This window comes from Alligator sinensis, unplaced genomic scaffold (assembly GCF_000455745.1).
Source record: "Alligator sinensis unplaced genomic scaffold, ASM45574v1 scaffold1329_1, whole genome shotgun sequence".
NCBI classification, from domain to species: Eukaryota; Metazoa; Chordata; order Crocodylia; family Alligatoridae; genus Alligator; species Alligator sinensis.
The window spans coordinates 408431-422590 of NW_005842460.1; the positions used below are offsets into that span (position 1 = coordinate 408431).

Here is a 14160-nt window from a genome sequence, read left to right on the forward strand (position 1 = left end):
CAGGAAAGGCTTCTTCTCCATCATCCTTCAGGCTGTCATGGCCCAACAGGGCTGGTTCACCCTTATAAATGTTGGGTGGGCAGGATGAGTGTTTAGAAACTCTGGGTTCCCCTGGTGCTCCCACCATGGAGCTGGCTGACCTGTCCATTCTCCCTGATCATCAGGACTCCAACCCGCCTGCTTCTTCCATGGCTCATGAAACCGTACGCTGGAAGACTGGACCCCTGGAAGGAGAACTTCAACTATCGACTAAGCATCTGCCACATGGAGGTCAAGGATGTCTTTGGGTGACTGAAGGCATGCTGGAGGGCCCTAGGGGTCCACCTTGAGATCCGGCTGCAAAATGTTCCCACCTTTGTGGCTGCAGCTTGCATCTGGCATATGTGCAAGTTAAGCGGGGAAGCTTTTCCAGACACCAGGGCACTGGGCGCTGATGCCTCCAGGCAGCCTCTTGAACCAAATGCACATGGTGGCTCTGGTGAAGGGAGACCCCCAGTCAAGCATCATGGACAGTCCTACCATGAGGCCACTCTTATCAGCGAGGCCTTGGAGGAGGGTGTTGCTTTGCAGGAGGGGCAAGATGGCCAGTGGAACTAAGCATTGAAATGTTCACTCTCAATAAACGCCTTTCATTTCAGTGGTGCAGTGTATGTTCCCTGAGTGATTCAGGGGGTCAGGGAGTGGGGTTTCTGGGGAGCTATAGTTGCGGGGAGGGGAACGAGGCCTTGGGGGCTGGCCTGCTCTGGTACAGGCAGAAGGCATGGGGCAGTGGCCAGTGGCCAGTGCGCTCATTGAGGCATTCCTATCTGGGGCTTGTGGGGAGGGCTCTTTCCAGATACCCCATGGAAGATTTCCAAATTGTTGGCATTGTGCTTGCAGTTCATGCCTCAAAGCAACCACCCCACAATGCACTATGGGAGGAGGGGGTGGGAGGATGTATCTGTTGGGAAAGAAGTCAGGCCGATAGTGAGGCCCTTCAGTGCAAGGGCACTTCAGTGCAAAAGGCACACAACTGTCCACTCGTTTCCTCCCCCTCCCTCAACCCACCCAGCTGCACATGCAGGCTGGAGGGAAGTGTACAGGGAACTTGTGAGGAACATTTGGGACCTTGAGCTGGAGAGGGCACGTGGGCTGGAAGTGCACAAGAAGCTCAGTGCAGACATGTAAAAAAAAGTGCAAACTTTATTTGTTCCCAATAAACATAAAGCCACGCACATGCAAGCTGCAAACTATGGTGCAACCTGCCAAATAAAACCATGGCATAGCCAGGGGGCTGGCTACCCCTTCCCCTGCTACTTGGGAGAACTGTGGCATGCTGGCTGCACCTCCCCTGAGCCTGATGTGAGAGGCTGATCGGAGCTTGAGCTGCACCTGCATGGCAGAGTTTTCTGACTGCACTGCTGGGGAACTGAGTCAGGTCATCATCAAAACTTAGCAGCCATCTTTTGATGGCACTCCCCGGGGTGCAAGCACCTGGGATGCCAGTGGTGTTCCCTGCCCATCCTGGGAAGGCAAGCACTGTGCCTCTCAGACCCATGCTTCCTGCTTGCCATCCTGGGGGATGATAGTATCGCAGATGTAATGTAGGGAGACATGCACCCAGCATGCCTGTGGAGCATCCCTATAGTCCCAGCAACCACTTGGGGCAATTGCCAGCCAGGGATGGAAGGCAGAAATGGGGGGACATGGCAAGACTCCATGGTAGCTCAGGCCAGGTGGAGGCTAGGACCAATGCCTATGGTCAGAGGGAGGGTGACAGGCCAGCCTTGCTGTCTGGGTGCAATAGCATTCCTCCATGGCAGAAGCTATCCTCTCTATAGCCACGACCGTGGCAGCAGCCACCACAGGCACTGCAGTCGCTACCTGAGCTACAGCCGTGGCCTTGGCAGTAGCTGCCTTCTCGACAGTTGTGGCTGTTCTATTGATGGCAATGGCCGCATCAACCAGAAAGGACTCCCACGCATCTACAGCATCAACCAGGATGTTACCTGCTCCTCCCCAGCCTCAGAAGACTGCTGAAGAGCCTGTAGAGCGGATGCTGTCTCTTCCTGCCTGACCCCATAGGAAGAAAGCCAATGCTCAGCAGTCTCTGCTTGGCGTGCAGATAAGTCTCCAATGTCATCAAGGAGCTGACCGCGGTACTCTCTCCGTCACCTTTGGCTATGGGATATCCTCTGGGCTGAAGTGTCCACTTGAGGCCATGTGGCACCATCTGCGCTGCTAGATGCAGAGGCCTCTCTCACCCGTATGATTTCCTGGGGATTGAGACAAGAAAAAGAAAGAAGCAATGGCACGGAGACAGTTTCCAAAGGTCTGGCTCAACCCTATGTGCTGGCCACATGTGCATTCAGCCCTTCAATCAGTCCCCCACAAATGTGACAGGTGTCCTGACATCAGTGCATTCACATCAGGATTTCAAAACACTACAAGTTTTAAGACAGTATGAGGGGTAAATTGTGCTTGCCTTGCTCTGCCCGGGCACATTCATGGGAACAGCAAGACCAGAGTGCAACTCCACCACGGTAAGTGCCCTCCTGGCTACCAACTCTACCCAAGCTGCTCCAGGGGGTCTGAAGGCTGGCCTGCTAGGTCACAGGACACCGGCCGGTCTGCGACACGAGGCCAGAGATGCAGGGTGAGTAGAAACAAGTCTGAGACTAGATTAGGCTTTTCCACCCTGGGACTGCTGGGGAATAGAGCTGCAGCTTCTCTCTTCACCACAGCCCAACCAGCAGAGGCATGTTTCTGACTATTGTCAAGCCCATCCTGAACCCCTTGCAGCCCCAGGGAACAGGGAAGACTGGTGCCCAGCCCTAGACATCCCCAAGACCTGGCCAGGTTCGGCAGAGGCCTGGGCTCTGGGTGAGCAGCCGCCTCGGTCAAATTCAGTAATCAGCACTAAGGGCAAAGGGCAGGGACGGTGGGGGAGGTTCATGGTTGCACAAGCTTGGGGGCCAGAGCAGCGCAAGGTAGGATTCACAAGCAGTGCTTGCTATGAAGGGGATGTTTGGCCAGGTAGGGGGATGACCTATGAATGAAATAATTTACCCTTGAACAGGCCTGGCTGGCAGTCCATATAATGCATGGGCGTGCTACTGATTGACACCACTCATGCACTGGACACATCACAAAGCCTTCGTCCTCCTGGTTAAGTGCTGCAGCGGGGGTCAATCAATCAGCACGGCCTGTAATCCCAGTTCCTAGCTAGCCCTGGCGTGCAAAGGTGAACACCCGCAAGTTAGGATGCCAAGACATCCCAAGATGAGACCCCATCTCAAAGCCCAAGCCCACCCCCAAGATCCCATCTGTCACCCTCCAACGCCCCCAAACAGCACACCAGGCCAACACCACGCATCCTCTCCCCCACACAAGCCCCGACTTACCGAAGAGGTTTCCTGCAGGGTACTCAATTTCTGGGATCTCTGACTTGCAACCATCCTGTCCTGGGGCCACCTCCTGGCTCTCCTGCGTTCCAGGTTCAGCGATGGGGCTCAGGATCAGGGCCATGGAGGACACCAGGTCCTCACAACTTCGTTGGTGGGCAGAAGATGGCTGTTGGGAGGAGGCTGACTCACCGCTGTCCCCCTCTTGCTGGTCACAGCAGACGGGGCCCAAAACTGTGCACTGGACTGTATGGTGAGAAGCCACAGCGTGATCCCTCTCAAGGATGTCTGCAATCTCTTTGTGGAAGGGGATCGTGTTCTTGGCTGCCCCAGGCACCCTGTTGGCATCCCTGCCCCTCACATAGAGGGATTTCAGGGACTTTATCTTGGTCCTGACCTGGAGCCAGTCCCGCTGATGTCCCCGTGCCACCATCTGCGCCGCAATCCTCTCACAAACCGCCTGATTCTGCCGGGTTCCTTTAGTCCCCTTTGCTGCAGCTGCAATGGCTCTCCTCACCTCTCCCCATATCGCGATCAGGTCCAGCACCTCACCACGGCTCCAATTAGGTGCCCGCTTGACAGAGTCCAGGGCGGGCATCTTTTGGCTCACGCTGGCTGAGTGAGCTGGAGGTTGATGGAGGAAAAGTTTATATTTGTAAGCTGGCTAGCTGGTATGTGCTCTACAGGCTGTTTGCATGGGGTTGTACCCTGATGGGGGGGAAGATGACACCCCTGGGAGCTGGCTTGGTTTGAGAACTGCTCCCTGTGCAAGAGAGTTCAGGGAATGCAAAAGTTGGTCCACACAGATGTAAGGGGGTGGAGAGGCATCACTGTATCTCAGGATACTGGAGGACTTCAACTTGGATGGATCATCTCTAGGGAGCAGCCACAATTTAATGAATCAGGAGCTGAGTAGTGCGGATCAGACATAATCCTGCACTAGAGTGGCCTAATTGAGCCTCATAACGAGTGCTTAAAACATTTGAAGGTGTTAATGAGAGAAAAATACAGGGGTTAAGAGCTCCAGGAGCTACCCAAAATGACTGGGTAGCAAAGCCCTTACAAAGATAAGCCATTCTGTCAGCCCTTGCCCTCAAAGACCCCTTCTGGGATGGGCGAATGCGCAGCTAATGAACCAGGCTTGAAATTTACTCTCTCTTCTGGAAGAAGCAGAGCTCTGCTCCCTACCTGCTTGCACTGAAGGGCCAGATCCAGGGAATGAGCCCACAGAGCTGTCCTCTGCCAAGCAGTCCCAGGCATCAGAGAAATCTGCACCATGACAAAGACTCTGGGGTTAAACTGCACATGGACTCTAGGTCTCAGGCTTGTGGCACTGGAGGCCTCAGACACGTAGCAGAAAGAGGGAGATTCCTGTGCAGACCAAGAGGGATTAATATCCCCCAGAGCAGAGCACAGCATCCCACCTGCATCTGGGACCCAGGTAATGGGTGGAAATCCCCAGTCACTCTACAGTCCAATCCCAATGGGCTCCCTGAGCTCCGGACCACCAAGACCATTGCTAAGGGATAATATAATGCCACTGAGTCACGGTATCGCCTCTTACACTGCACACTGAAGGTCCACTTTCCAATCCATGGTTCCCCAAGGATACCAGATTTGTACTAAATATTGAGATGTGAGGTAAGGCTTTGGCCCTACCACTGCATTACTTCCCTGGGATTAGAGATGACCCCCTGTAAAGAGATCACCTGAAAAGGTTGTGGCAGGAACCTCCAAGTTCATTTTTCCCTCCAGTTAACCACAGATATCACCCTGTCATCACCTGCCTCATCCTGATTGAAATTTAGCCCAACAATACATGCTCCACATTGTGCAATGAACTGATTAAATGTAGTTTCCTTTGAGATGACCAACATGTAGCTATAGCATGATAACAAGCTCAAACTATAAAGTTACACCTTGACAAGGTGTTCTAACTTTTGCCTGATTGCAAAGATGGGAATGGGGATGGCCCTTGAATGAATGAAAACATTTACCCTTGAACAGGCCTGGCTGGCAGTCCATATAATGCATGGGCGTGCTACTGATTGACACCACTCATGCACTGGACACATCACAAAGCCTTCGTCCTCCTGGTTAAGTGCTGCAGCGGGGGTCAATCAATCAGCACGGCCTGTAATCCCAGCTCCTAGCTATCCCAGAGTGCAAAGGTGATCACCCGCAAGCTAGGACCCCAAGACACCCCAAGATAAAACCCCATCCCAAAGCCCCAAGCCCACCCCCAAGATCCTATCCATAACCCTCCAAAGCCCCCAAACACCATACCAGGCCAACACGAGAGACACTCTCCCCAACCTAAACCACAGCTTACCAGAGAGGTTTCCTGCAGGATGCTCAATTTCTGGGACCTCTGACTTGCAACCATCCTGTCCTGGGGCCACCTCCTGAGTCTCCTGCGTTCCAGGTTCAGCGATGGGGCTCAGGATCAGGGCCACGGAGGACACCAGATCCTCAGACCTTTCCTGGAGGGCAGCAGGAAGCTGCTGGGAGGAGGCTGCCTCACCGCTGTTCCCCTCTTGCTGGTCACAGCAGAAAGGGCCCAAGGCTGTGCACTGGACTGTGTAGCGAGGAGCCACAGCGCGATCCCTCTCAAGGATGTCTGCAAGCTCTTTGTGGAAGGGGATCATGTTCTTGGCTGCCCCAGGCACCTTATTGGCATCCCTGCCCTTCACATAGAGGGATTTCAGGGACTTTATCTTGGTCCTGACCTGGAGCCAGTCCCGCTGATGCCCCCGTGCCACCATCTGCGCCGCAATCCTCTCACAAATGGCCTGTTTCTGACGGTTTCCTTTAGATCCCTTTCCTGCAGTTGCAATGGCTCTCCTCATCTCTCCCCATACCGTGATCAGGTCCAGCACCTCACCACGGCTCCAATTAGGTGCCCGCCTGACGGAGTCCAGGGGGGGCATCTTTTCACTCATGCTGCCTGAGGTCAAAGAAGGAAATGTTTAAGTGTGCTGGTTCGTGTGTGCTCTGCGGGCTGTTTGCACGGGGCTCCATCCCCTAGGGGTAGGAAGGTCACAGCCCCATGGGGTGGGCAGGGGGAGTTGGCTCGGTTTCAGAACTACCCACTGGGCAGTAGATTTCAGGGGTGGGATTTTTGTCCACACAGAAGAGGGGAGTGGGAGAAGGGCCACTTCATCCTGGGATACTGGACTCAAACTTGGGTGAATCACCCGCAGGAAGTGACCACAGCTTAATGGACCAGGAGCTGGGTAGTGCAGACCAGAGATAATCCTACCCTGGAGTGACCTAAATTTGAGCCACATAATGAGCGCTTGATAATGCAGCCACTTGAAGGTGTTAGTGTGCGGACAATCCAGGAGCTAAAAGCTTCAGGGGCCACCCACAATTACCATGCAACAAGGCCCTTACAGAGATAAGCCATTCTGCCAGCCCTCATCCCTCAAGGACACCTTTTGGGATGGGAAAACGTGCAGCTAATGAACCAGGCTTGAAATCTGCTCTATCTTCTGAAAGAAACAGAGCTCTGCTTCCTACCTGCTTGCACTGACGGGCCAGATCCGGGGAAGGAGCCCACAGAGCTGTCCTCTGCCAACGAGTCCCAGGCATCAGAGAAATCTGCACCATGACAAAGACCTTGGGGTTAAACTGCACATGGACTCTAGGTCTCTGGGCTTGTGGCCCTGAAGGCCCCAGAGATGCAGAAGAAAGAGAGAGATTCTGGTGCAAACCAGGGTTTCTATCCCCCACAACAGAGCATCCCACTTGCATCAGGGACCCAAGTAATATGTAGAAAAGTCCCAGTCTCTCTAGAGTCCAATCCAATGGGCTCCCAGGTCCCCTGACCACCAAAGCAAGTGCTAAGGGATAAAACCATGCCCTTGAAGGGGTATCAGCAATCACATTCCTGACTGAAGGTGCATGTTCCAGTCCATGGTTCCCAAAGATACCAGACATGTACTGAATATTGAGATGTGAGGTGAGGCTTTGGTTCTACCACTGCATGACTTTCCTGGGGATGGAGATAACCCCCTGTAAAGAGAACACCTGCAAAGGTGGTATCCCTAGCATAGGGGTGGGCAAAATGCAGCCCGCGGGCTGGATGCAGCCCACCAGGCCATTCTATCCAGCCCACAGGGCCCCTAAAAAGTTTAGAAAATTAATATTTATCTGACCCTGGCTGCCTGTCATGCAGCACTTGATGGCTTGCGTAACTCAGCCATCAAAACTCAGTAAGCAGCCCTCTGCCCAAAATAATTGCCCACCCCTGCTCTAGCAGGAACCTCCAAGCGCATTTTTCCTCTAGTTAACCATGGTATCGCCCTGCCCTCACCTGCCCCATCCTGATCCAAATGTAGGCCACCATTACATGTTACAGGCATTATGCAATGAGCTGATTTATTATGTATATAGCTTGAGAGCAGCTACAGATGTAAAGTAATTATTACACAATAAAAAGCTCCACCCAATTATTAAGCTACTCTTCAAAACTCTGTTCTAACTTTATGGCTGACTGCGAAGATGGGGATGGGCCTGGCCCCCGAATGAAATCTTTTACCCTTGAATAGGCCTGGCTGGATGGACATCGAGGGAATGGATGTGCCACTGATTGCCAAATCATGGATTGAGGACATCAGAATGCCTTCACACTCCTGGCTAAATGCTGGCGTAAAGAACAATCAACCAGCATCGCCTGTAATCCCGGCTCCTAGCTAGCCCAGTGTGTAAAGGTGCCTACACCCAGGCTAGGGCCCCCAAAAAACCCATCCCAGAGCCACCCCCATGCTGCCATCCAGCACCCTCCAAAGCTACAAAACAGCACACCAGGCCAACACCAGCCAGCCTCTCCCTCATCCAAACCCCAGCTTACCAAAGAGGTTTCCTGCAGGGTGCTCGATTTCTGGGACCTCTGACTTGCAACCATCCTGTCCTGGGGCCACCTCCTGGGTCTCCTGCGTTCCAGGTTCAGCGATGGGGCTCAGGATCAGGGCCACGGAGGACACCAGGTCCTCACAACTTTCCTGGGGGGCAGCAGGCAGTTGTTGGGAGGATGCTGCTTCACCGCTGTCCCCCTCTTGCTGGTCACAGCAGACGGGGCCCAAGGCTGTGCACTGGACTGTATGGCAAGGAGCCACAATATGATCCCCCTCAAGGATGTCTGCAAGCTCTTTGTGGAAGGGGATCGTGTTCTTGGCTGCCCCATGCACCCTCTTGGCACCCCTGCCCCTCACATAGAGGGATTTCAGGGACTTTATCTTGGTCCTGACCTGGAGCCAGTCCCGCTGATGCCCCCATGCCACCATCTGCGCCGCAATCCTCTCACAAACAGCCTGTTTCTGACGGTTTCCCTTAGTTCCCTTTGCTGCAGTTGCAATGGTTCTCCTCATCTCTCCCCATATCGCGATCAGGTCCAGCACCTCACCGTGGCTCCAATTGGGTGCCCGCTTGATGGGGTCCAGAAGGGGCATCCTTTGGTTCACGCTGCCTAAGTAATCTGGAGGTCAATGGAGGAAAAGTCTAGGCTCACTAGCTGCCTAGCTCTGCAGGCTGTTTGCAGGGGGTTGCACCCATGAGTGGTGGGAAGGTCACAACCCTGGGGGCAGGACGGGAGTTGACTTGGTGCCAGATCTGCCCCCGGGCAGTAGAATGCAGGGGGTGGAATGTTTGTCCACACAAAAGAGGAGGGTTGGAAGAGGGGCACTGCACCTTGGGATACTGGAGGACTCAAACTCATATCTGGGGAGGGGCCATACCTTAATGGAACAGGAGCTGGGTTGTGCAGAACAGAGTTAATTCTGCCCACGAGTGGCCTAACTTTGAGCCACATTATGAGTGCCTACAACCACTTGAAGGTGTTAAGGTGCAGACAATCCAAGAGCTAAGAGCTCCAGGAGCAACCCAAAATTACCGTGCAAGAGGGCCCTTACAGTGAAAAGCCATTCTAGGTCAGCCCTCATCCCTCAAGGACACCTTTTGGGATGGGAGACTGCGCAGATAATGAGCCAGGCTTGAAATGCGCTCTCCCTTCTGGAAGAAGCACAGCTCTGTTTCCTACCTGCTTGTACTGAAGGCTCCGGTCCAGGGAATGAGCCCACAGAGCTGTCGTCTGCCAAGGAGTCCCAGGCATCAGAGAAATCTGCAACATGACAAAGAACTTGGGGTTAAACTGCACATGGACTCTAGGTCTCAGGCTTGTGACACTGGAGGCCCCAGAGATGCAGCAAAAAGAGGAAGATTCTGGTGCAGACCAGGAGGGGTTCACATCCCCCAGAGCAGAGCAAAGCAGAGCAGAGCAGAGCATCCCACCTGTGCCTGGGAACCAGGTAATGGGAAGGAAAGCCCCAGCCTCTGCACAGTCAGTTCCCCACAGGCTTCCAGAGTCCCTGACAACCAACACAATTGCTAAAGGGTAATACAATGCCATGAAGCGGTGGTATCACGTCTTACACTGATGACTGAGGGTGGACATTCCAGTCCTTGGTTCCCCAGGGATACCAGATTTGTACTGAATATTGAGATGTCAAGTGAGTCTTTGGCCCTACCATAGCTGACTTCCTAGGGGTTGGGTGGAGCGGCCCCCCCACCCATATAGACCCCACCTTCAAAGGGGGCTGTGGTCGCCTCCAAAACCATTTTTCAATCCAGTTAACCCAGGGTATCGCTCAAGCCTCAGCTGCCCTACGCCGAGGGAAACTCAGGCCACTACTACACATTAGAGGCATCATGCAAATAACCAGTTAACTGCGCATTTACCTTGAGAGCAGGTACACTTGGAAAGCATTTATAACACAATACAAAGTTCCAACCACCTTTAAAATTGCACTTCAAAAGCTGTTCTAACTTTCTAGCTGGTTGCAAGGATGGGAATCGGGATGGCCCGTGAATTTACCCTTGAATAGGCCTGGGTGGCTGGCCATGGAAAGCATGCGCATGCTACGGATCGACAACACTCACGCGCTAGGCACATCACAATGTCTTTTTCCTCCTGGCTAACTGCTGGGGTAGGGAGGCCATCAATCAATGTGGCCTCTAACTCCAGCTCCTAGCTAGCCCAGTTTGCAGAGGTGCCCACCCCTAAGTTAGGGCCCCACAACACTGCAAGCTAAGGCCCCATCTCAAAGCCCCAAGCCTAGCCACAAGCCCCCATCCATCATCCTCCAAAGCCACCAAACACACCAGGCAAAAACCAGCCACCTTCTACCCCATCTAAACCCCGACTTACCAGAGAGGTTTCCTGCAGGATGCCCAATTTCTGGGACCTCTGACTTGCAACCATCCTGTCCTGGGGCCACCTCCTGGGTCTCCTGCGTTCCAGGTTCAGCGATGGGGCTCAGGATCAGGGCCATGGAGGACACCAGGTCCTCACAACTTTCTTGGGGGGTAACAGGCAGCTGCTGGGAGGAGGCTGCCTCACCTCTGTCCCCTTCTTTCTGGTCACAGCAGGAAGGGCCCAAGGCTGTGTGCTGGACTGTATAGCAAGGAGCCACAGCGCGATCCCTCTCAAGGATGTCTGCAAGCTCTTTGTGGAAGGGGATCGTGTTCTTGAGTCCCGCTGATGCCCCCGTGCCACCATCTGTGCCACATAGAGGGATTTCAGGGACTTTATCTTGGTCCTGACCTGGAGCCAGTCCCGCTGATGTCCCCGTGCCACCATCTGTGCCGCAATCATCTCACAAACCGCCTGTTTCTGCCGGGTTCCTTTAGTCCCCTTTGCTGCAGCTGCAATGGTCCTCCTCATTTCTCCCCATATCGCGATCAGGTCCAGCACCTCACCACGGCTCCAATTAGGTGCCCGCCTGACGGAGTCCAGGGTGGGTATCTTTTGACTCATGCTGCCTGAGTGAGCTGGAGGTGAAAGAAGGAAACATTTAAGCTTGCTAGTTCCTTTGTGCTCTGCGGGCTGTTTGCACGGGGTTCCATCTCTTAGGGGTAGGAAGGTCACAACCCTGCAGGCTGCAGGGTGGGGAGGGAGTAGGCTTAGTTTCAAAATGCCCCCTGGGCAGTGGAATGAAAGGACAGGGTAATCGTGTCAGCACAGAGTTGAAAAGTTTGTCCACACACAGGTTTTTCCACACAGAAGGGGGTGGGGGGAGGTGGGAAGTGGCCACAGCTTAATGGACCAGGAGCTGGGTAGTGCAGAACAGAGATAATCCTACCCTGGAGTGGCCTAAGTTTGAGCCACATGATGAGTGCTTACAGCCACTTGAAGGTGATAGTATATGGACAATCCAGGGGCTAAGAGCTCCAGGGGCCACCCAAAATGACTGTGTAACAAGGGCCCAACAGAAGTAAGCCATTCTGTCAGCCCTCATCCCTCAAGAACATCTTTTGGGAGAATGTGCAGCTAATGAGCCCGGCTTGAAATGAGCTCTCTCTTCTGCAAGAAGCAGAGCTCAGCTTCCTACCTGCTTGCACTGAGGGGCCAGATCCAGGGAATGAGCCCACAGAGCTGTCCTCTGCAAAGGAGTTGCAGATTTCTCTGATGCCTGGAACATGACAAAGACTTTGGGGTTAAAGTGCACATAGACTCTAGGTCCCAGCGCTTGTCATGCTGAAGGCCGCAGAGATGCAACAGAAAGAGGGAGATTCTGGTGCAAACCAGAAAGGGTTTATATCATGCAGAGCCGAGCACAGCAGAGCAGAGCATCCCTCCTGCCCCTGGGAGCCAGATAATGGGTGGAAAAGCCCCAGTCCCTCCAGAGTCCAATCCCCACTGGCTCCCAGACTTCCTGATCACCAAGACAACTGCTAATGGATTACACCATGTCTCTGAGTGTAGTATCACATCTTACATTGCTGACTGTAGGTGGACAGTCCAGCCCATGGTTCCCCGTGGAGACCAGATTTCTACCAAATGTCAGGTGAGGTACAGCCATACCACTGTACGACTTCCCTGTGGGGGAGGGACTGACCCCCATAAAGAGATAACCTAAAACAGTGGCTATGGCACCCTAGCAGCTGCCTCCATGCCCATCTTTCACTCCACTTAACCTAGGATATTGCCCTAGCCTCCCCTGTCATATCCTGACCGAAACCTAAGCCACCACTACATGTTACAGGCATCGTCCAACTAACTGGTTAAATGCACAATTCCCTTGATATCGGGTACACGTTCAAAGTATTATTTCACAATAAAAACTCCAACGAGGTATAACTTACACCTCTAAAACGTCTTCTAAAATCACTGGTTGCAAAGATGGGGATGGGGACGGCCCATGAATGAAAACATTTACCATTGACTAGACTTGGCTGGCTCGGCATGAAATGCAGGGGCATCACTCATGCCCCAGGCACATCACAATTCCTGTCTTCCTGGGCAGTGCTGGTGTAGGGGGGGCAATCAATCAGCTGCAGCTAAACCTAGGTCCTAGTTAGCCCAGTTTGCAAAGGTGCCCACCCCCAAGCTAAGGCCCCAAACACTGCAATAAAGGACCCCGCCCCCAAGCTCCCATCTATCACCCTCCAGAGCACCCAAACACCACACCAGGTGAACACCAGCCACCCTCTCCCCCATCCAAACCCCGACTTACCAGAGAGGTTTCCTGCAGGATGCTCAATTTCTGGGACCTCTGACTTGCAACCATCCTGTCCTGGGGCCACCTCCTGCGTTCCAGGTTCAGCGATGGGGCTCAGGATCAGGGCCACGGAGGACACCAGGTCCTCACAACTTTCTTGGGGGGCAGCAGGCAGCTGCTGGGAGGAGACTGCCTCACCGCTGTCCCCCTCTTCCTGGTCATAGCAGACAGGACCCGAGGCTGTGCACCGGACCGTATGGTAAGGAGCCACAATGTGATCCCTCTCAAGGACGTCTGCAAGCTCTTTGTGGAAGGGGATCGTGTTTTTGGCTGCCCCAGGCACCCTACTGGCATCCTTGCCCCTCACATAGAGGGATTTCAGGGACTTTATCTTGGTCCTGACCTGGAGCCAGTCCCTCTGATGTCCCCGTGCCACCATCTGCGCCGCAATCCTCTCACAAACGGCCTGTTTCTGACGGTTTCCTTTAGTCCCCTTTGCTGCAGTTGCAATGGCTCTCCTCACCTCTCCCCATATCGTGATGAGGTCCAGCACCTCACCACGGCTCCAATTGGGTGCCCGCCTGACAGAGTCCAGCGGGGGCATCCTTTGGCTCATACTGGCTGAGAGAGCTGCAGGACAATAGAGAAAAAAATTATGCTCACTAGCTATTATGTGGTTTGCCAGCTGTTTGCGTGTGGTTGCATCGCTGAGCAACATGAAGGACATGGGAGGGGGAGTTGGCCAGGTTTCAGATCTGCCTTCTGGGCAACAGAGATCAGGGGGTGGAACGTTTGTCCACACAGAAGAGAAGGCTGGAGAGAGGCACTGCCTCCTGGGTACCGGTGACTCCAGCAGCCACCCAAAATTACCAGGTACCAAGCTCCCATCAGAGAAAAGCCAATCTATGTCAGCCCTCATCCCTCAAGGACACCTTTTGGGATGGGAGAATATGCATCTAGTGAGCAAGGCTGGAAATGAGCTCTCCCTTCTGGAAGAAGCAAAGCTCTGCTCCCTACCTGCTTGCACTGAAGGGTCAGGTCCAGGGAAGGAGCCCACAGAGCTGTCCTCTGCCAAAGGGTCCCAGGCATCAGAGAAATCTGCAACATGACAAAGACCTTGGGGTTAAACAGCACAAGGACACTAGATCTCAGTGCTTGTGACACTGAAGGCCCCAGAGACACAACAGAAAGAGGGAGATTATTGTGCAAACCAGAAGGGGTTTATATCCCCCAGCGCAGAGGAACCCACCTGCCCCTAGGAACCAGGTAACGGGTGG

At 53.7% G+C, this 14160-nt stretch overlaps 1 protein-coding gene across 1 annotated transcript in view; it reads right to left on the reverse strand.

The window, feature by feature from the left end:
- Positions 1-1181: 1181 nt before the first annotated feature.
- The window catches only part of LOC106722585, a 29856-nt gene continuing 16877 nt past the window's right edge, over positions 1182-14160 (reverse strand). Inside the window, 12 exon segments of the mRNA XM_025212434.1 lie at positions 1182-2255; positions 3384-4007; positions 4572-4652; positions 5716-6330; positions 6906-6986; positions 8239-8862; positions 9424-9504; positions 10591-10944; positions 10947-11213; positions 11774-11854; positions 12899-13513; positions 13901-13981. Of these exon segments, the coding sequence (XP_025068219.1) occupies positions 2221-2255; positions 3384-4007; positions 4572-4652; positions 5716-6330; positions 6906-6986; positions 8239-8862; positions 9424-9504; positions 10591-10944; positions 10947-11213; positions 11774-11854; positions 12899-13513; positions 13901-13981 (3539 nt within the window). The 3' untranslated portion in view covers positions 1182-2220.